General features: G+C 35.9%; 3 protein-coding genes across 4 annotated transcripts; 1 reads left to right on the top strand and 2 right to left on the bottom strand.

Moving 5' to 3' along the window:
- Positions 1 to 569: 569 nt before the first annotated feature.
- On the bottom strand, positions 570 to 4,250 carry LOC125203857 (autophagy-related protein 101). 2 transcript variants are annotated; one of them, XM_048102355.1, is made up of 8 exons: positions 3,991 to 4,242; positions 3,543 to 3,653; positions 3,415 to 3,451; positions 3,021 to 3,106; positions 2,370 to 2,465; positions 1,793 to 1,958; positions 1,537 to 1,690; positions 570 to 867 (listed from the first exon to the last, which is right to left on the bottom strand). In XM_048102355.1, exons 2-8 carry the CDS (start codon positions 3,573 to 3,575, stop codon positions 792 to 794), a joined length of 648 nt encoding a protein of 215 aa, XP_047958312.1. In that variant the 5' UTR covers positions 3,576 to 3,653; positions 3,991 to 4,242; the 3' UTR covers positions 570 to 791. The 2 variants fall into 2 exon arrangements, with proteins under 2 accessions (XP_047958312.1, XP_047958313.1); XM_048102356.1 differs by having other exon boundaries at positions 791 to 924; positions 3,991 to 4,250.
- Positions 4,251 to 13,403: 9,153 nt separating this feature from the next.
- On the top strand, positions 13,404 to 14,729 carry LOC125208634 (dof zinc finger protein DOF5.7-like). The gene has a single exon (XM_048108286.1). It carries the CDS (start codon positions 13,592 to 13,594, stop codon positions 14,468 to 14,470), a length of 879 nt encoding a protein of 292 aa, XP_047964243.1. The 5' UTR covers positions 13,404 to 13,591; the 3' UTR covers positions 14,471 to 14,729.
- Positions 14,730 to 19,273: 4,544 nt separating this feature from the next.
- On the bottom strand, positions 19,274 to 21,760 carry LOC125204244 (L-ascorbate oxidase homolog). The gene is made up of 7 exons (XM_048102842.1): positions 21,519 to 21,760; positions 21,304 to 21,413; positions 20,940 to 21,210; positions 20,761 to 20,857; positions 19,965 to 20,679; positions 19,806 to 19,887; positions 19,274 to 19,727 (listed from the first exon to the last, which is right to left on the bottom strand). The coding sequence occupies exons 1-7, from the start codon at positions 21,663 to 21,665 to the stop codon at positions 19,533 to 19,535; spliced, it is 1,617 nt and encodes a 538-aa protein (XP_047958799.1). The 5' UTR covers positions 21,666 to 21,760; the 3' UTR covers positions 19,274 to 19,532.
- Between the last annotated feature and the right edge of the window lie 252 nt (positions 21,761 to 22,012).

Below are 22,012 nucleotides of genomic sequence, written 5' to 3'. Positions count from 1 at the left end.
TGGATAAGGATTATATATAATTTTTTATTTTATATAATATTGTTTAAATAATACTACTATATTTAATATTGGGAAACCAATTAGAAATGGAATATTGACAACTCAATTACCAAATCGAGCTTCGGAACTACTACTCCATAAATTATGAGTCGTCCATGAAATATGATCTCTCTCTCAACAAATATTTCTTCGTGCCTTCAACTTTGCTGCATATATATGTACGCTTTGACATCAAGTATAAGTACTTTATCCGAAGCTTCATGCTTAACTACATTAAAGCTTCAAGCATCGAGCTTTACTTATTTATGTTAAAATTTTGAAAACTAGCCACTTGTGATGAACAAGCAAAAAACAGCTAAAAAGTGAGAGGCATGCATTGGTTAATATCCAAGTTAGTTCACATCCAGATCCTATCTAATTGATATGTGGTTCTAATTGCTAAAGAAAAATTGTGTTTGGCAGTGTTGTAGAAAGACTACACGAATCCAATCATGATCTTTAAAATCCATCGAAAAGCCAGAATAAAATTTTCAATAAAGAATAGTTAAGATAGTTTACATAATTTGATATATACACAATCACTGTGCTTCTCCAGAGCACCAAATTTTGATTTAGCAGAAACTATTCACGGGCAGCATATTCATTCCAAGTACATAACTTCAGTTTGGTTGTAAATTAGTAGATCTCAATTCACATAATCTAGCATAAGATATTCACAGGCAGCATATTAATTCCAAGTACATAACAGAGAGAGCTCGAGACAAAATACAGCAGCTAGAGGACCTCACGAGTCAGCTGAGCATCGTAGGATGCCCGGTTTGGAGCATCCTCTTGAACATTTCCATTCCAAATGCAGAATCTGACGAACTATAAGAATGCAGTGCATAACTTAGCAGGCAGGTTTATATGTGGCTTCAGTTACATCTAGGAAAGAAACACAAAAAACAATAACATCCAAGCACAAGGTGATCATCCTTTCCAAGTACCAAACCAATGTATCAATCATGACTGAGCCTACTACATTAATCGTGTCAGCCACACGCAATCACCACAAGATAAACTTCCTTTCATCATAAAAACATAATACTTCTATTTATTACCATTAAATTGGACCGTGTCCCATGGAGCAGAACAATCAGATTTCTTATATGCAACAATAGGTCATGAGAGATTACTCATAAATATTGTGAAAAGTTTTATGCACTAGAAGTTCAAGCACGCACAGTAAGCATGTCATTCTGATACTACTATATTGCCTCCAAGGAAAGTAAGCACACATATCAGCATGTATGCAGGTGCCAAGTTCTTAGGTTGCAGTGATTAAACCATGAATGTGTTGAAATCAATATGCAACTTTTAAAGAGAAAGAGGTATGACCTCTAAACCTTAAAATAACCTCATTTTAATAATCATCACATACCAGTTCACTTGGAAAAGAAAAGTTGGAAAAAATGTCGATCTCTAGCATGCAATAGAGTAGTGAAACACAAGAAGTAAGCGCATAACTAAATTGCAAAAATAACAAAAGCAAAATACCTTGAGATAGTAATTTCATAGGGGAACGAGACACCTTCGAGGTTTGGAACTGGAGGAATGTGATCCTTCTTTTCATTCACAAATCTAATTATCTGAAACAGAACATCACGAAGCGAAGCTTCTAATGCTGCACGCCGAGCAGTCCTTTCCTCAGCTGCAGTACCAATATAGTAAGCAGAGAGAAAGTATAGTATCTATGCCAGTTGATTAAAAATCAGACTTAATTATCTTAAAATTTTCATAAAACAGATAATACCTCCAGGATCAACAACTATTTTGGAAGAGGTGGACTTTCCAGAATGCCCTTTCTGGTGTTGTGCTACATTCAAGTTTATGTACCACTGTTCCCAGTAGAGGCGCTCAACTTTATTAGTGAACCATGTAGGCTGTTTGTTTTTGACCTCATAGAAGGACAAACATATCTGCATCAACCCACAATGTCAATGATCTCAACAATGATTGAAATATCAACAAAATGAAAGAAAAATACTGAGACAGAACGAGAGTGGAGACCCCTCTAGTGCTACACAATAACAAATGATGAGAGAGAAGGGAAGTGGGCTCTCCTCTAGAGCTACCCATAAAGCTAATCAGACCTACCAGTAAATTCAGTGTATCACATGGCATTATATTTAAATAAAGAAGTAGCCAAGCTTGAACAAAGCAAGAAAGGTTACAAGAAAGCTAATCAGACCTACCAGTACCTCCCCTTTTCTATGTTTTCACTAGAGAAAGTGAAAAATAAATGTATCACATGGCATAATAATCTTTAAATAAAGAAGTAGCCAAGCTTGAACAAAGCAAGAAAGGTTACAAGCTTGTGGCAATAATACCTGATTTTTCTTATTTGGGTGCTTCTCCACCCTGTCTATGAATTGCTCAATCTTCTCATCTATTTTCCTCTCAAGTTCTACATCACCACATTGTACCTGCATATATAAACATAAAAGAATGATGGCCATACTACACACACAAATTCAAATAAATAGCACTGAAGTTACTAGTTGAGATATGAATCATTGAGCAAAGCCATTTGCCATTTCATTCATTTGCTACAAGCACATTATAGGGAAACCATAGATTTACGTATAAAGATATAATGATAACCACGATCATCATACAAATAACATGGAAACATTATGTGAAACCATCCTATCAGTATTTATGAAAATAATTAGAGTATAAATCGAGCCTGCTAATGATGTCTAATGGTGAAATCAATGAAGTATAGTCCTAACAACAGAGGAATGTTTCTCAAAATCATATTAAAACCGTGCTGATAATTACAAAAGCATCCACATTAGAGGGTATAAATCAGGCCTGCTAAATTCCTAATGATGTCTAATGGTTGAATCAATAAAGTATAGTCCTAACAACAGAGTAATGTTTCTATCAAAATCATATTAAAACCATGCTGATCATTAGAAAAGCATAGGTAGCTTAACTGATATAACAACATAACAGTGAAACTGGAAATTACTTACATATGTAATCTCGAAAAGTTCCAAATCAATGTCTTTCGGACGCACAAGCCCTAAAGCTCTGTGGAACAAAATAGTGTGCAAAATGCCTACAATCACACTTTATCGTATTAGAAACTGCTAGGCACCACATATCTCCCTAATTGTAGAAAAAATAAATTCAGGAAATTAAATAAAATATTGAACACCTCCTTCATCTGAGTGAGAAATCTCAAATCTGATGAGATTAACAGTATAGTGCACAATACATGTGATTCCTCTTAAATAAACTAAAGTAAATCACCAAAACCCATACAATTAAGACCTAGAAATAAATAAATCAAGAAACAAAGTGAAGCTCAGTTCAATTCCACAAGGAATTATCAAAAGAAGAGAGGTAACGAGGAAGCAAACTTACATCTAAGAACCTCGCGTATCTCGAAGTGCTCAACATCCTAATTCAGCGAAAGCAGATAATTACGCATAAGATAACTTCAACCAACAGCAAATACAAACATATAGTTCACGACGCGAAGATTTACTCACGAGCTCTTTGAGTTGGCAGACTTCGCAGTTCATCAGGCTTTTCGATCGGAAAGAAAAGAGAGGAAATTAACGATAGCGTGCAGCGTCGAAGTCGTCAAATACACACATCCTCTGTGGGTAAAATTACGATGAAAGAGACTAATAAGAAATAGATTTATTCGAATAAAAACAATAAATAGATTACACTTTTTATTATTGGATGTAAATGAAAATACATAATCGGAAACAAATTGAAGACTCAGTCCAAATTAACAGCACATTAACTTTGCTTGTGGATATTGTTAGTACATTGCATCTGGCAATTGCTAAACTTATTATTTGTAAATTGTAAATTCAGTTTATAATAAGAACACAGGGGTGATTTAGGTTGAAATTTAATTTTAAAAAACAGAGAAGAGCACAATTCAGATCAGCGATCGGAAAACAACTTAGAATCCAGAAAACGTACCTTCTTCTACACAACACAAGGTAGAAAGTTAACTGTTACGAATCCATCCTATTCGCCTTCTTTAGATAGTAGTATCGAGTATCAAGTGCCGGTGAATTTGGGGATTCGGAAACAGAGCAAGAGAATTTCTGAAGCATGAACTTGTAACAGCATAAATATCAGAGCAGAATTATAGCAATGGAAATTGGTTGATCAGTTTCGGATCCAAAAGCCCTTCTGGGCTATAGATGTTTCTAAAGTATTGAATAAGCTTTGGGCCAAAATATTTCTACGTTTCCAATAGTATTTGTTGTGGATCAAGAGGTCCATTCACCAATTTTTACATGTCTACTACTCCTATTTGACAAATGAAAGTTAAGGGATTATTATTATGATAGGTTAAAAGTTTAAGATTTTATTTGGAATTATTGATTTACATTAGCAATCAAATTTCGTCCGAAGTTGTTGCTCCCATTTGAACTTCGGTTTGCGATGGATCATCAACCATAAGTTTAAATATTCAGTAGTAATAAAAAAACAGAATTAAAGAAGGAAAAAACTCGAAACATCTAATTTCAATTATACAACTAAAATAGGCTCGATTAATTAGATTACTACTACGTGCTATGTAGCAACACACAGTGTGAACAATTTCTGATTATTGCTACCCTTGGGACAAATGAAGACAAATTGCTTTTTCAACCACCATGACCAAGATATTATTTAGGATAGTGACTTCCATTTGAGTGGAGAATAATTGACTCAATTAGTAACAAGATAGATCAAATGACTAAAGCAAATCACCATCATCATCATTAGCTAGTATGTGAAAACTCTAGTGTGATTAAAGGTAACAAGAATGTAAATCACCCCACATTTGATTAATTAATTAATTCTTCTTTGCCAGAAATATACAGTGTGTAAATTATTTTCTGCCAATCATGCAAAAATATGGGACCAGTTGTACATGTCCTCAAGCAAGAATCAAATACTCCATAATTTTAAGGAAAAAATTTCATTGCATCTTGTTCACACTCTAATGAATTTATTAGTCGTTACTTTTTCCTCTCAAATGTTTGCAAATTGCTTTATTAGAGTAGTTTGAACCTCAATTTGAAATTTGTGTGAGAAGCAAAGTTGCCAAATTATTGACCAATTTCATGTGTGGCGACAATCAATACTATGGGTATTGAATATACATGTTATGTCATGATTTTGTTTTTACACAATGGGGCCCATGTTGTCATTCAATCTTAGAGGAATGTCACATAGCTTTCTACCACTAAGTTTTGTCTTAAGATTTGTATGTTATAGCATGTGAAAATGTGACATTTATAGAGTTATAAAATCTTCTAGTCCTTGTCATAGACAATCTCCAAAATCTTCACAATAAGGACAATCTTGGGTCCAATCATATATAATAGCGCTCCATTTTTCTATGGTTCAAACTTCAAACATTTTGGGCTTATGTTTTTGATGGAATCAATTTATGTACATATCTCCCACTAAGGAAAAGTATAAAGTACTGGTACAATTTTTGTTTATTATCTAAACATATATACGGCCACAATTGTTTTAGCTAAATGATTTGTAAAAAGCAGATTCTTCCTCATTGATTGGCCAATTTTTTTCCTATTGAAGGTTACATGAGATATCGGCATTCATTGTGTTTTATATCATGATGAAAGAAATCTTTTGTCTTATGTAAGATTATTTACTACGCTCACAAAATTTGATTGGAAAGTAAAACATTATACTACTACTTTTCATCTTAGATGAAAGTAAAAAATTATACTACCATATGTGCCTCAATATAGGGTTATTAACATTAATGAATATAAAGTTCATAATTTTAAATCCTTGAATTCAAATAATTAAAGTTATTAATCATTTGGGATGAATGGGTCCTTGAGGATGTACTCCGTTAAACAGATTCTCAAACGAACGACATCCCACATGAGCACCCTTTTTCTTCTTTCCCAAAAATATATGCATTTTCTTTCCTCCTCCAATCATATACTGTCACATATGTTATATGTAGACTAGCTAGAGATAAGTGTAGATCATTTTATGATCTAAAAGAAGATATGCATCATTTCTCTTTTCATTGATAAATTAAAAAGGGATATATCATCAATTCGAAGTTCCGTTGAGATCAACGGCGGAGAGCAAGGGAAGGAGGGGGCGGCAGCTTGAGATAAGAAAGATAAGAAGAAATAGTTTAATATATAATCTAATTCTTGTTATGATGATGAAGAATTAAGAATACATTAAACTACTACAAACCTGGTGTTAGAATAACTTACTAATATATCTTGATTAATCAATAATTGATCTCAATTTATTTGACTATTGGTTAATTAGTAAATTGATTAAATAGAAAAAAAAGTAGTTTTTGTACAGAAGCATAGGAGTAACTGTGAGGATGGAATTTGGGATGAATAATTGAGGGAATAATTAGGCAAGCGCATAAATCGGACCGTACCCACACCCTTTGGCCTTTCACATTCGAGTTGAAGGCCAAATTGAGAATGGTGGTAAAAGATTACTTGGCCGCTTAAAGCGCGACAACAACACTACCTCATGGCCCCACCTATATTCATAATTTCCGTTATTTCAATTTTAATTATATAAATACAATTTCTTATCTAATATACTAAGGTCTAAGACTACTAGACCTGTGGTCTATTTTTTACATTTTACACATGCAATTAAAGTGCCAATGATTCAAAGTACTCGAATTTAATGATAGTGAATTTTTTTAGCTCGGCCTCCTTCAAATTTCTCCGACTTCTTATCTTATGCAATGCTAAGGTCTAAGACTACTTTGAGTATAGTTAAATGTTTTAATGTAATAAGATACTTTGAGTACATGATATTAATTTACACTCCATTATTTTTATTTCAACTTTCAGTACTGATGTGTGTTTGAGGTTGCAATTCTTTTTGTTTGATTTATGATAGAAAAATGATTTATATGCTTAAATATTAGCTAGACCATTGAATAAATTAATATTAATATAATTAAGTTAATTTCATAGTTATCAGACTATAGTGATTGTATCATTATTGGTTACTATAGTTAAGTTTATTTCAAATAAATACGATATTTTATGCTTTATATTATTTGTAATTTAATTCAATTCACTTAATTATTTTATTTTGATCTAGAAATTAAAATGCAACAAAAACTTTTATTTTAAAATTAATTTATTATACTACAAAGAGTATTATTTACACACCATTCTCTATCTCAAGTACCTGATTTCATATCTATTTGTAGTTTTACACCTAGCCTATCCCGTAATTTTAATATTTAGGATGAAAACAATTTGAGAAGTTTCTGTTTTGTTCATCTCCTCATTCGCCATTTTTAGTTCTCTCTCGTCCAAAATTAGACAGTCACATCTCTTCTGGAAAGGTCCATCGATTGATTAGGTTTATCATGTGTCGAAAACTTCATCGACGGAAAGGCCCATCGGTATTATGTACAGTTTCAAATATATTTAAATCTGAATTAGATTTAATTAATCGATTGATTTGTATGCAGTAGCAGTACCGTCATTGTCGACGGTTATTTTGGCGCGTAAACTTTGCGTAAATGTTCACCGGAGATATGCGATGTCAGTAACCATAAAAAATTCGTTTGTAAACTCCACTATCTTAATGTTTATTGTATGCTTACTTTGATACATGTGATACATTGGTAAAATATATACTACTAGTACAGTATGATTAAGTATTTGAAGGATATAAACTTAAAATTAATCAATTCATTCAAATATATAGAAGTAATAAGTAAATTAAGTTGGATTACTTAATTCAATCCAGTCTATTTGTATATGAAACATGTGCAAGACCGGTCCGAAGGCTGTGCATTTCCTCGAAAACTATTGAATCACACTGCGCAGGTGTCCGATTTCACGCAGCACGTCTTGAGATTACCAGAAACTCTCTCCACTCAAGCTACCACTTCTGGTGCATGTAATTCCTTTTCCAAAAAAAAAAAGAAAAACGTTAGCATGAAAGTGACGGGGCAGCGTGCATGTTAGTGGGGCGCATGCAAAAGCGGGAGGAAGAGAGAAGAGCCCGAGAATCGAGGAGAGTCTGACGTGGACAGTAGCGATGATATATTTTCTAATTCCGGCCACCACCACTCTCACGTCCTTTTCCAGCACCACCACCACCACCGCTGTGGCTGTAAATGTAATAATACTCCCAAAAAGTCACTGAATCAATAGCCGCTCTTATGAATCAAAAAAGACTCTCTCTCTCTCTCTGTGGAGTTCCGGACGGCACGCGCGGTCAGGTCTGGTCAGGTGTACTAACTACGCCCGCTTCACACCCACATAAAAACAAACCCCATTTTCTTACCTTATTTATCTCTTTCTTTTTGTTTCTTCCATCATTCTATAGCAATTCATATCTAGTACTCCTACTACTAATATTTAACAATGTTGGGCTTATAATTATAAACTTTGTATTTTCTACAAACTTTGAATGTGATCTCAAAAATCGCAAACTTTAAGATTGGTGCAAATTTTCACAACGGGTCATTCTTCAAACCCAACCGAACTACATGGCATATTTTATCATATTAGACACATACTCCAATTATGCATTAAAACCCAAGTCAAACCAAATGTTCATATTCTTTGGGGACGGAAATAGTATTATTTAGCGTCCAATTCAATAATTAAGGCATCGAAACAATGTTGTTTGATTAATGATTCAGACTAATTTACATAGATTTTACAGTTAGCCACATAGGAGCAACATCTATTGAAAATTTTCTATTTGTACTATTAATATTTAAGACCATGCATATTCAAAGTTTGTGATATTTATAGCCAATATCCCTTATATTCAGGAACAATTAACAAACGAAGGAAACTTTTCAATTTTCGTTTGCATTCTTGTCATCCGATAATTCATTATGTTGCTTTAGTAATCATCTCAAAATAGTGTAGTACACTTGTAATAGTATTACGCATCAAAGGTACTTCAAGAGCATAGTTTCTCAATTTTGAGTAGACATCAATTACTGCTGGAATAATATGTTCGTGTATTTTTGCTTTGAAATGAAAGCAAAAAAATAAAAACCTAAAAAATAGTACTCCTATCAGTTTTAGTATTTTATTTTGTGCGCCTAGATTCCTTGTCAGCATTGTATAAACTATTGCATTATTGGGATAACTATTCTCATCATTCACACTTTAATGAAACTTGGAATTGTAGGCTTGACCAGCTTTTTTGTTTTTTGCTATATTGACTGCATAGTGCATAAGATGTAAAGTTTGTTAAGTTAGATTGAATGCTTTAATTCACAAACCGCTCCATATATATACGTACTATTTAAACACTTGATTTGAGGGCGAAAATACTCTAAGAAATGCATATTTAACTATTATTTCAAGATTTTCACACACAAAATGGACAGTATGAAGACTTTATCTCAAATCATTACAAGAAATTTGAGAAAATAATGACACTATAATCTGAACTATATGGTGTCGTTAATTAGCTATTTTCAAAGTGAAAAAAAAATCTGGATTAGCCGCTGCCTAACATGAATTAAAAATGTAAAAGTACTGCGATTTACCCATATGCAGTAGTTAGTTGAAACGTTATTTTCCGAGTCATTTTAATTGCTTTTGAACAATTCCTGTCGGTAATGAGTTATGAGGGCGGTGAAAAGATTAGTTTCGTTTACTTTATTTGTAGTAATTCTTATGAACAGTTCATATTTTGCCAGCCAATTTGATTTTGCAACTAATATTTAAATTTGATAATTAAACATGATCTATATTTGCAAAAATTTACATAGAATATATATTAGTACTCCATATAATATAATCGTATCAATCAAGATGCTAATTGCTAACATACAAGCCAGTATTGCTCCTTAAAATGGGAAATACCGTAAACAGTTATGATCAAACTAAAGACATTGTTAAAAGGAAATGGATATTTTTGTCATTATTACTTTAATTGGATATGTAATTAATACTCGCTCCGTCCCAAGATAAGTGACCTACTTCTTTTGGGCACGGGATTTAAGGAATGGTATTTAAATAAGTTAAAGTGGAGAGAGTAAAGTATGAGAGAGTGAAAAGTAGAGGAGAGAAGAGAGAATAAAGTAGGTGGAGAATAAAGTAAGAGAGATGACTTTTTGCTAAAAATGGAAATAGGTCACTTATAGTGGGACACCCCAAAAAGGAATACAAGTCACTTATCTTGAGACGGAGGGAGTATCTTATTTAAAAGTAAGTAATAAAGATACTACAGTATATCATATACAAACACTTTAAAGGGGCTAATCAGTCATCAATATTTCTGAAGCAAGGTGAGTATGCTTAGTATCATGTGCTACCAAATATATCAATTCTTTTCGGACAAAGATTGTCTCCCATCCGAATATATGGTGCATGTGCCACATAAAGTTCGTTAATTTTAATTAGAATTTAATCATGGGAAATAGCATTATGCTTGCCTCCACTATTCAAATTAGTAGGAGAAAAAAATTCGATACTAGTTGTGATAAGTGATACTATCTCCGTCCCTGAAAGTTTGACACAGTTTACCATTTCAATCCGTCCCTGAAAGTTTGACACACTTCACTTTTCACCATATTTATTAGTGGACTTCATATTCCACTAACTCATTTCTACTCACATTTTATTATAAAACTAATACTTTAAAGTAGGATCCACATTCCACCAACTTTTTCAATTCACTTTCACTTATATTTCTTAAAATCCGTGTCGGATCAAAGTGTGTCAATATTTGGAGGACGGAGGTAGTAATAAAATAAAATAAAATAATCAAAGCATAGTTAGGTCATACTCAAGAAATGGTGAGTCATTAACATCATTACATAGGAATAAACAAAGGAGAGAAAGAGATTGACGCAAGCACGCACAAATAAAGAGTTTCCACAGAAACAAATTTGTCCTAATAATAATTACCGTAGAAGAAATCAAAACCCCTCGTGTTGCAATTATGATTGGTAATTATGTGTGTTGATCACTTGATCGTGTGTTCAATCACCAGCATCTTAATCAATTCAACCCATAAATTTCGGGGGCAATTTGTATTATCTCTCCATCTCGAAATCTTGATTCGTTTATTCAAGGATTACTAGCATTTATTTATGAAATTATTACACTCATATATAGTGGAGTACTATAAAAGAGATACAAACACATATTAAGGCATTGAAATTGTCGGAGTACACATTATTTATTAGGACTTTAAAAAAATATCACAATTAATAATTATAAGCACATGCTCTCTAGCGCATCTAAGTTTTTGTCTTTAATTATAGTTGCATAAATTTTTGAAATAATTTAGTTTTTTATTAAATGTTTTAAACATAAATTTAAATTTTGCAGACTCAGTCTATGATTGATTAAAATTCAACAAGTATTTGGTGAGCCGAACATCATAAATTTGAATTTTGAACGACTGTCTAAAATTTACAATAAGAACTAGTACTATTTGAAATCAAGATTCATTGTAGGTCAAGAACAAAATAAAATGTGAAATAACGAAATAGTTTGAAATTAGCCTTTACACGTATTTCCACTACATATGGTCCTACTCTTGAAATCGTAATCATTGCATTTCGATACCAAGAAAAGCACACACACCCCTAATCAAGATTATTCGGTTTCCAAATCTTGATTGCTGATATCATTGTAAATTCCATACTGTTTATTCCCACTCCCACCTTCAAAATAATTGTTTACTAACACCCCTAATTAAATTATACTGCTAATTAGAGTACGTTCAAAGATTCAAATTTTTTGGGATTAGAAAAAGGCATGCTGGCCCGAGATATACCCTGTAATCTACTAATCTGCTTTTATATATTCCTCGATAAATAATAGTAATAAAATTTGAGCATATATAACTTTTTTTTTGTGCAATACGTGTTGTGGAGATGCAAAATAGGCAACCTCGACGTCCTGGAAAATTCTACATGATTTGACATATCACAAGAAAGAATTGGATTAGGACAATTCCATGACAGAATTTTCCTGTTGGTAACTGTCTGGATGAATTTGTGAATTGTGTTTTCATACATTATTTTGATTTTGATTCCTATGATTCATCCATTTCCTTTATAGAGTGGTACAAACCTAATATGTGACTCATCTATTTGCATTCCTTCATTTGCTTTTATATTTTGATTTAGATTTATAGTACTCCATATGGATTACTCCCCTCCGTCCGCCATTAAGAATCTCATTTGAGTTCGGCATGGATATTAAGAAATGTACTCCCTCCGTCCCAGAGAAGTTGGCACACTTTCTTTTTTAGTTTCTCCTACAAAAGATGTCACATTTCCCTTTGTGGAAAAAATTCTCTCTCACATGAATATAAAAATTATATTTTCTCTCTCCATTTAACACACAAAACAAAATCTCCTAAAATCCCGTGCCATTTTCAAAGTATGCCAACTTCTCTGGGACGGAGGGAGTAATAGAAAGTGTCTGAGAAAAGATAGTGGAATATGAGACCAATTTTTATATATTAGTTTTACAATATAATTTGTGTGGAATGAGTTAGGGGAAAGTGATGTGTACCTATCATTTATAGTAAAAGCGAACCGGGACTCCTAATGACGGATGGACTAAAATAGTAAGCCGAGACTCTTAATGGCGGACGGAGGGAGTAGTACTTATCAATTCCATAATGTGTGATGCACACTATTAAACTTATTCCTATACCATCGAGTTGAGAATAACAAGATAATTAGTTATCTAACAAAGCTTTATTTAGGCGGTCTGAAAAAAGTTACTCATCCCTTTGTCCCAAAAATAGTGGAAACATTTCTTTATGTTGGCTTTTCTTTTGAACACAAGGTTTAAAAAACTGCCGTTTAAATTTTAAGTGAAAGAGGAAGAATAAAGTGTTAAAGAGAATTAAATAACAAAGAGAAAAAAGTACTATGATATATTAAAGGAAATAAAGTTTTTAGTAAAAAAAAAAAAAAGAAACGATTCAACTAGCTTAGAATAAAAAAAATGATTACAACTCAAGTAACAACATATGATAGAGAGTATTATATTCCTTTTAATTTTCTTGGAATTTTAGAATGAGTTAAGTATAACAATGGGCTGATTATATTTATTAGAGAAAAGTGCTTAGTGTTTCGTACCTTAGCAAATCTAAGTGGATTAATTATCCTTTCTTAGTATGGTAGTACTCTCCTACACAAAGCTATTGAGGGAATGATAGGTTAGATAGTAGTAGTAGCATTGTCTCCCTCTACATCCCAAGTTAAAAATAAAGAACAACTAAAATCCAAATACCACCAATTTTTTTTTCTTCCGAAATCCAATGCATTTCATTTCGATAATCGACAAAGTGGTTTTGTCTCCTTTTATTAGTTTATCCTCTATTAAAGGTAGCCTTGTCCTGAGATCTTCTGTTGCTCCACCCCCATAAAATTTGGCTCACCAAATCCAAAACCTTATTCAACTCATCCCACCACCACTTCCCCCCTTTCTCTCTCTACTTTCTCTCTCCCACATCTAAACAAAAGGCTAATCCATCCATCCTTCCTTTTCCCTTGTTTTCCAATTCCCACAGATCTACAAAGAAGCCAAAAAAGATGATCCAAGAGCTCTTAGGTGGAACTAGTGTGGGCTTAATTGGAGAGAGATCCAAACTCTCCACCACACCCTCCCAATCGCCCTCTCCATCTCCATCTCCTTCCCCATCCTCCTCCGCCGCCAACGCCGCCGCACCGCCGGAGAACCTTCGGTGCCCCCGCTGCGACTCCGCCAACACCAAATTCTGCTACTACAACAACTACAACCTCACCCAGCCCCGCCACTTCTGCAAGACCTGCCGCCGCTACTGGACCAAAGGCGGCGCCCTCCGCAACGTCCCCATCGGCGGCGGTTGCCGCAAGAACAAGAACACCACCATCACCACCCCCGCCGCCGCCAAATCCGCCGCCGCCAAGTTCAAAACAACACCGCCGTCGGAGCTCTCCAAAAACCACCTCTTCGGCGCCGCCTTCGACCACGGCGAAGCCCTCTCCTCAAACCCCATCATATGGCCATCTTCCCAAAACTCCCATTTCCTTTCCCTGATCCGAGCCAACCAACAAACCCTAAACCTAAGCCACCTCGCAATCAAAGACGAAACCCCCCTCTTCGGCTCCTCCCACTTGACCTCAGGGCCCGACCACCTCGGCCCGGCCCATTTCCCCTCCACCGGGATGCCGAATTCCTTGTACAGAAACCAAACCCTAGCCAACCCCGGAGGAATCCTCCACGGTGAAGCACACAATACCGGGCTTCAAGAGCTCTACCACCGCCTCCGACTATCGTCTAATTGCTACCCGGAGCATGCACCCGTGATCAATGGAAACATGTCATCGGCCAATTCCTCGGCCATTCTCGAATCGGCTCCGGTTGCGGAGATGGGGTTTTGGAGCTCGTGGCCGGCTGATTTACAGACCACTAACGGTGCATATCCGTAGAGATTAATGAATTAATCCTAGTTATGTAATAAATAAGTAACATTTTCAATTTTACTTTGATAATTTTCAGGGTTAGAGAAGCTAGGGTTTGGTTCTTTCTATTTGGGGTGTGGTATATCTAGCATTTCCATGTTTTTTACTACTTTAATTTCATGGTTATTTCATGTGGTGTGTAAGACTAGTTTAAGTGGTGTGTTTGGTAAACTGAGATCGTGTGTAACGAAATTAGGTTTTGAAATGGAATTTTTCTGTTAAATCAGCACTACTACTTTTTAGCTTAGTTGTTTTATTATTACAGTTGGAGTAGCACTATTCTTGATATGCGAGAAGATTCACTTTGAGCAAAGAAGATTTGGACAATATCTTAGTGATATTGTAGATATTCCCAATCTTCCATACAGGCAGCATAATGCAATTATTAAATCAATAAAATCATGTATTTTAAAATATTGTTGATTCAGTCCAAGATAGTGTACATTTTCCAGCGGCTGCAGATACATTGTGAGGCAGGCAGGCGTGCTGGTGGACAAACATGGAGATTCTTGTTTCGTCTTCTAAGAGTTATCGAACAAAACAAATACGGAGTACTAAAATGTTTGTTTGTGTGGATGGATGAGAGAGAGAGAGAGAGAGTTGAAGCAGGCTTTTGGAAGAGGTTCTCTGAAATCCTGCAAGGTGATTCTCACAGACGGAAGGATTCCACACCACATCTGTAAAGCCAGTAATGAAAATGGATGGTTAAATTGACCTGTACAATCTTTCTTGCACAGGGTTATGATAAGAAAATTTGATACATGTAAGTATATATTATTCCCTGACACTAGTAATATAGAACAGCATAAGCCACGATTTTAATAATCTATCCTTTATTATTTAATGAACTGTTGCAGGATTGCGATCTTTGTGGTAGAGAGTAGATTAAATCTCATGATTATCTACTTAGGTAAGAAATACGAATATAATCTCTACTCGCATGGCTTGCTAAACCAAGAGCCCTGCATGAGACGAATTTGAAAGTTTATAATTTTATAATTTAAAATAAATTATATATTAAATCTAATATTTTGTTTTCGGGTCTTGATAATTGTAGTCGTCATATTTTGTTTCTTTCATATATTATCGTTGAAAAGCTATTTTAATGATCCATCCAAATCCAAATCCAATTCAGTTATAAATCATTAGTTTACGAAATTTCAATTTTTCTCGAATTCTTTCATATGTGTACAAAACAATGTTTTTTTTACACTGAAAATAATGTTGTATAGTTAAAATAAAAATACCCCAGAAAAATTAATTAACTTCAGAAAAATTGTGAAAATGATGGAGGTGGACACATGCAAAATATGGATGATTTCTGTAACATCCCGCTTTTTCGAACCCTAATTTTTGAGACGTGAATTTTTTTTGCATTAAATGCTTTTAATGCTATGATATATGTGGATTAAATGATAAGTGATTAATTTGCAATATTCTTTGTGACCTAATTGCGATTTGGAATTGAGTTTGAGTTGAATAGTCAAACTTGTTGAATATGTGACGTGGCTATTGAATAGTCAATATGGTGGAAAATATGGCGTGGCCGTGGAATGGTCAAAGTCGTTGGAAAATATGAGGTGGAGGTGGAAATTCGAATATGTGAATATTTTGATGCGGGGAAAATAATATTGTGGTGAATTATTTTCCTAAGGGATGAGTGAGAATTTAATAGGAGCATTATTTAATTATGTGGAATTTTCGACCCCTCCTATTTATTGGAAAGAAATCCTATTTTTCTTGGATTTAATTATTGCTTGGGATAATTATCCAAATTAAATCCAAAGTCCAAATATTCCTATTTATTCTATGAAGAATTCGAAACCCCTCTTATTTCATGGAGATTTGCGAAATCTCCTAAATATGGGAGAAGGGATTATTTTTATTATATTATATGATCCCTGGTTTATTCTCTTCCATAAATAAATTTTAATATCCTACCATATCTTGTCAAATCTAAGAAGATCTTGACATATCCTATTTAAATTAGGATTTCAATTAATTCCTTGGAGTAGGAATTGAAAATCACGCCTATTCCATATTTAATTGGGAAGATTATTATTTTTATTCTGCTCCGTGATATTTTATTCTACTATGTGAAATATTTAAATTAAATCATAGGCTAATTTAATAGCCTAGAATTCGAAATCCCCTATTTTCTCCTAGTAAATCACGCCAAATTCAACCAACAAATCTCTTCCATTGCACTCTATAAATAAGAGTGAGAAACCTAACCCTAGCATCACTAAATCACGCCCCCACTCCCTCAATCTCGATCTCTCTCTCTTTCCCACTCTCTCAATTTTTTCTTCTACTTTCTCCATTATTTCTTCATCTTGTGTGAAGAATTGAAGCTGAAATTCAAGAATTTGTTGAAGAATCAAGATCCTACTTGTTTCCTACCGATTGTTCCCTTGAAAAGGTATTTTTATTTTTGATCTTCTCTTCTTCTACCGATCAATCGGTGTTCTTGAGTCCACATGCATTTAGAACGAGTGAAGGGGAAATTAATCGGTGAATTTGGATGCATGTGTATGTGTTGTGACCGTGTGTGTGTGTGCGTGTGTTGTGTGTGGAAAACACTCATGCGTGACACGATTTGATGTTAAATCTAGAGTTGTTGTGTGGATAAAAACGATATGATAATCGTACTTTGATTTTGAAAGGGAATATTGAAAATAATCGATGGGAAAAGAGAAACGTGAGAACATGCATATTTTGATCCATGATTTGAGACTTATTTGAAATACATGAACTAAAGGTGATAGCTCGCGTTCTCGGTGTGCTAACAAGAAGAAGTTCGTTTTTGAAATCGAAGGAAATCGAGGTGGGCTTTGTTCTTAAACTCTCTATTATGTTGCAAATTTATGAAAGTGGAGCAATAAGGGTGGATTGAACTGTTATGCCATGCCTATGATTTTTTTTTTTGGATATTGTGTGTGCCTGATGCCTAGTTTGCGAGTGCGCTTCATTAGGCTAAAGGGCTATATAAACGAATTCGGGTCTGAGTAGGGCCGCAAACCCTATTAGGCTAGTGTACACGGGAGATCGGGAGCCGTCCTTGCTAGTCGCCCGATCTCGTGGGCGAAAGTGTGGCCACACTTCGTCGCACCATAAGAATTGTTGATTGATGAGAAAATGGGAGGTATTATTTGACTGGCCAGTCCATGAAATATTTTGCGATACTCGATGCTATCTTTTAAAATTAAATGCTAAACCTCGAGTTCACTATGGTAAGGGTGGCATAACTATAAAATGTTTTGGCATGAGTCCACTGAGTATGCTTAAAATACTCATCCCTGCATGTGTTTTCCCTATGTGCAGGTTGAGCGGCGATGGGCGGTCGGTGGTGTTGAGACGGTTGAATCGAATAATGTGGATGTTTGGGATTTTGAGTGTGGCTGTGTCTTCATACATGACTCCGCTTTCTCTTGGTTTGCTTCCGCTGAATATTTAGGAAAACTTATTATCTTTGGTTGGTTTGAACTCTTTTCTTTGAATTGGAATATTGGGAAATATTGCGTTTTGTTGGAGCTACAATAAACCTTTGATTTTTGAGCTTAGCCTATGTTAGCTATTAAATCTTGTTTTTCGTATCTAAAGCCGTTGACTTATTGCCTTGACAGTTCATTAAACACTTGGTCAAATCTCTTTAAATGAAACCATAGTCTACATTCTTGTCGCCTTAAGTTCGCCTAGTTAACAGTCGCCGTATTTATTATATCCTAGAAATGCCGGGCTGTTACAATTTCCAACTTCCAAGTCTATCAATTTTAAAATACCAATATTACATCTAAGCATGTTACAGACTCAATTTCTATATCGGTTGTGAGAATACTTGATGTGGCGTATATAGACTAAATGGGCTCTCTCTTCTAACAGACTAGTCTTTTGAGATGTGTTCTCTTGTTTGGTCTGTATCATTGGTGCTTTCGTTGAGAACTCAAACGGCTTGGAGTGGTAGTCGGGCAACGAATTCGCCGTGACCAATGAGTACATTTGGGGTTGACTAGGAGTGGTGACCTACGGAGAGGTGGCCGGACAAAGAATCCGTCGTTGCTAATGTGGCCGCGACCTATGAGAACTCGGAGTGGTGGTCTGGCAAAGAACCAGCCGCGACCAATGAGGACGTTGGCCCTTAGAGGAGGGTCAAATGTTACAGATTCAATTCTCACATCGGAAGTGAGAACAACTGGTATAGAATATGACTAAATGAACTCTCTTTCCTAACAAACTAATTTTTTTATATTTTTTTATGAGTTATCTTGTTATGTATGTATCAAAGGGTAAAATAAAAGGTTACGATGCTAAATTTTATTTTGTGTAAATATCGGGAGCTTCGGCAGTAAAATGAGCAAGGTGTCATGGTCTTTTATATGGCCCAATTTTATACTGAAAATGAAAGGCCCATTAAAAATCCGCTAGTAAAAATGAACAAGACGTACTGGGCTCTTCGCGACAAACCAAAAAAAAAGGAAAAATAAATTATTCTCTCTCACTCACCCACTCTTTATCATAAACATACCGCAAAACGAAATCATCTCTTGACAATTTTAAAACACAATGTATTTAATATTCGAAATTTATTTGTATATTGAGAAACAAAATGGACACTAAAAATATATATAAATCATGGTTATTGCTAATAATTCAGTCTCTGTTAATTTGTTGAATCCACCCTTTTCTGACTTATAAAGGTTTTCAGAAGAAGAACTCCACTTTCATCTCAATTACTATCAAGTAAAGCTATGCTGCAATATAGGAGTAGTATTAATAAAGTAATGGAGTAGTATTGAAATGAAGTAGTCGTATCCATCAATTGATGAATGACCATCACAAATTATGGCCAATTACAAGTCATAAAACTATGACCTCTTTTTCTCTACCTCTGTTTCTATCTTTGTTAAGCACTTCTTGTTTGAATACAGTCACACCCTCGTAACTGAATACAAAACCAACATAAACCAATAATAACAAAAAAACAAAGAAAAATTCAAAGATTACAGCAACATTGAGATTTGAATCTGGACTACGGCTTGGCCAATCCACAAAGCAGAGCATTAGGCGGGATATCTGTCTCTGTATACGGACTCTTCTCGTCGTTCCAAACTCTCACATACAGCTCCTGCCCCAGATATCTCCTTGCCCAATTCGCAGACCTCAAATTCCACATCCCCTTATTGTCCAGCGACACCAATATCGCACTCCATGAATACGGATACACCTTCATCCCATATTACAGAATTAGAAAATGTGCAAACAATGTATAACGATGTGTTGCACAGCTCTAACTGCCAATTACCTGAACTGTATGTCTGGTGGGAGCATCGTGCAAGTTGTAGAACCTTCTGCGCAGAGTTGTATTCCACCTGCCACTCCCAAATCTGTAGTATTCAACAAATTAGTTAATGCACTGAAAAAAAAAAGTGGTGAATATGCTATGTTGGAGTATTTTTCTTACCCCACAGTCCAGAAATCACTGCCGTCCAAATGCCACGATTGGACGGTGGATTCGGTGTTCTGGAAGACGATCTCGACGAAGTCGTGCAGAGCAGTCCCCAGAACCGAGGTTCCGAGTTCTGCAGGGCCAGCCGGCGGGCTGTCTTGGATGGACCCCACGGTGAAGACGTCGGGGATGTTGAAGTAATCAGCCAGCTTCAACGGCGTCTCTGGGTTTTTGTAAGATATCTTGTTAACAGCGTATCTTGTCTTCCCATCAATCTTGGTGGCGCTGTTTTCGAGAATTACGGTCCTGGTGACCGGGATAGTCCCGTAGTGGTAGGACCCCTGTGGGTTCGGCCTGGCTGCGTTGGCTGTCAGGTTCCATCTGATGGTCCTGGCTTGCTTCATGGACCAGTGGATGTGGTAGGTTGGCCCGATGGGCAACTGAGCCGAGGCCGGTCTGGTTGAGCCCTGGCTGTGGAGGGTCGCGGTGGTTGTTAGGATTGGCTTGGTGAAACGGGTGGAGGCCACCATGAAGTAGTCCCTGGGGTTGCCGCCGTTGATGGTGACTAGGAGAGAGCTTGATTGGCCCACGTGGAGGTCGAGTGACTCGTACGCTTCTTGCTCCGTGTGGGAGCCTTCGCATTCTACTAGGTGCATTGTGTGGCCTTGAATCCTGAAGTTGATTGAAGTGGAGATTCCTATGTTGGACACTCTGAACAAGTATGTTTGCCCTGAAATATATGTGTGTTAATGTAATGTACGTTGTTATTGTTGTTGTTGTTGCTGTTGCTATAGGGGTTTAATTAGTTCACCTGGGACGACGTCGAAAACAGTGGACTGTTTGCCGTTGATGAGCATGCCATCGGGTAGAGGGAAGGGCTTCCCTGCATCAAGAATGGCTTGGAGTTCCTGCACCCATACATATTATTAGGCCATCTTGGTAGAGAAAAAGTACAAGTGTATGAGTGTGTAAATGTAATGCAAGTAGTACCTTGTGATCTTTCTTCCACCAGTCGCTAACGAGGACGGTGATCTCCTCGAAAGGCTTGGGGTAGGGGACGGGGATGATGGACCTCGCGAGGATGTTCAAGCCACCGTAGCCCCCTGCAGCTCTGTGCATCAATGTGGAAAGGAAGTAGTTGTATGTCCCAATTTGATCCTTCATTTGCATCCTGTAAGTCCAGTTCGTTTTGGCAGGGATCGGGCAGTTCGTCCCCAGCACTCCATCCTGCCACGACATCTTCCTCTGCTTCACCCCGTTCCTAATATTTCACACCAAACACCATCAGACACACAGACAGACGGGGATGTGGGTCCTAACACGAGTTGACGTGCTTTGAGTCGCACAAACTTACCATGTGATGAGCATTGGCTCGTCCAGTTTGTTCTCGACCTGAACTATCACGTTGTCGTTTGTGACCACGTTAACTGTCGGCCCAGGAAACTGTCCGTTGACAAGAATCACCTGCCAAGAAAAAAACACAAGTATTACGGACAAGTTAAAGTGGTTAATGTCTAAAGCCAGTTACAATTAAAAAAAAGAGAAACATATTTGGGATTGCATTTATACTCTTTGGTCGACGCCAAGAGGCGCAGCTTCGCCATATTCAACAACCCAATTGATATAGACGTAAGGGTCCTCGGCCGTGACAAGCGAAACGCAGGTCAAATAGGCCGAGACTCCAAGGAAGAGATGCAGGAGAATGGCCTGTCTCATCGTTGTATGTAAGAAAAATAAAGAGTTGATGAAAACTGGAAAATCTAATAGTCCATCAACCAATGTGATTGGACAAAAATGGAAGAGGGATGAATTGAAAAGTGCAGAAAAAGAGAATATATAGAAGATGAAGGGGACGTAGATCCCAACAAAATTAACGTAGAGGCATGAATGGTAACATGCAACTCAATGCAAACTTCGAGATGAAATCTGAAGCTCATTTGCGCCGTACTTCTTGCTCTTTAATGCTTCTCTTAATTTCTCAGCTCTATTCTTGTAATTCACAATCCTTTAGGGCAAAGCAATTTGATTTAATTCAGTCAATCATTTTTTTATGACTATAGTTT

The sequence above is a fragment of the Salvia hispanica genome, chromosome 2 (assembly GCF_023119035.1).
Source record: "Salvia hispanica cultivar TCC Black 2014 chromosome 2, UniMelb_Shisp_WGS_1.0, whole genome shotgun sequence".
NCBI lineage: Eukaryota > Viridiplantae > Streptophyta > Magnoliopsida > Lamiales > Lamiaceae > Salvia > Salvia hispanica.
Note: the sequence above shows the minus strand (reverse complement) of the source record. Positions and strands in the feature narration are given on the sequence as shown.

Coding starts and splice junctions, on each gene's coding strand:
- LOC125203857 (XM_048102355.1), bottom strand. CDS start 3,575: ATGAACTGCGAAGTCTGCCAACTCAAAGAGCTC. Junction 2,466..3,020: donor AACTTTTCGAGATTACATAT/GTAAGTAATTTC, acceptor TTATATATGCAG/GTACAATGTGGTGATGTAGA. Junction 1,691..1,792: donor AATAGTTGTTGATCCTGGAG/GTATTATCTGTT, acceptor TTGGTACTGCAG/CTGAGGAAAGGACTGCTCGG.
- LOC125208634 (XM_048108286.1), top strand. CDS start 13,592: ATGATCCAAGAGCTCTTAGGTGGAACTAGTGTGGGCTTAATTGGAGAG.
- LOC125204244 (XM_048102842.1), bottom strand. CDS start 21,665: ATGAGACAGGCCATTCTCCTGCATCTCTTCCTTGGAGTCTCGGCCTAT. Junction 21,211..21,303: donor GAGCCAATGCTCATCACATG/GTAAGTTTGTGC, acceptor GTGAAATATTAG/GAACGGGGTGAAGCAGAGGA. Junction 19,728..19,805: donor CCACCAGACATACAGTTCAG/GTAATTGGCAGT, acceptor TATGGGATGAAG/GTGTATCCGTATTCATGGAG.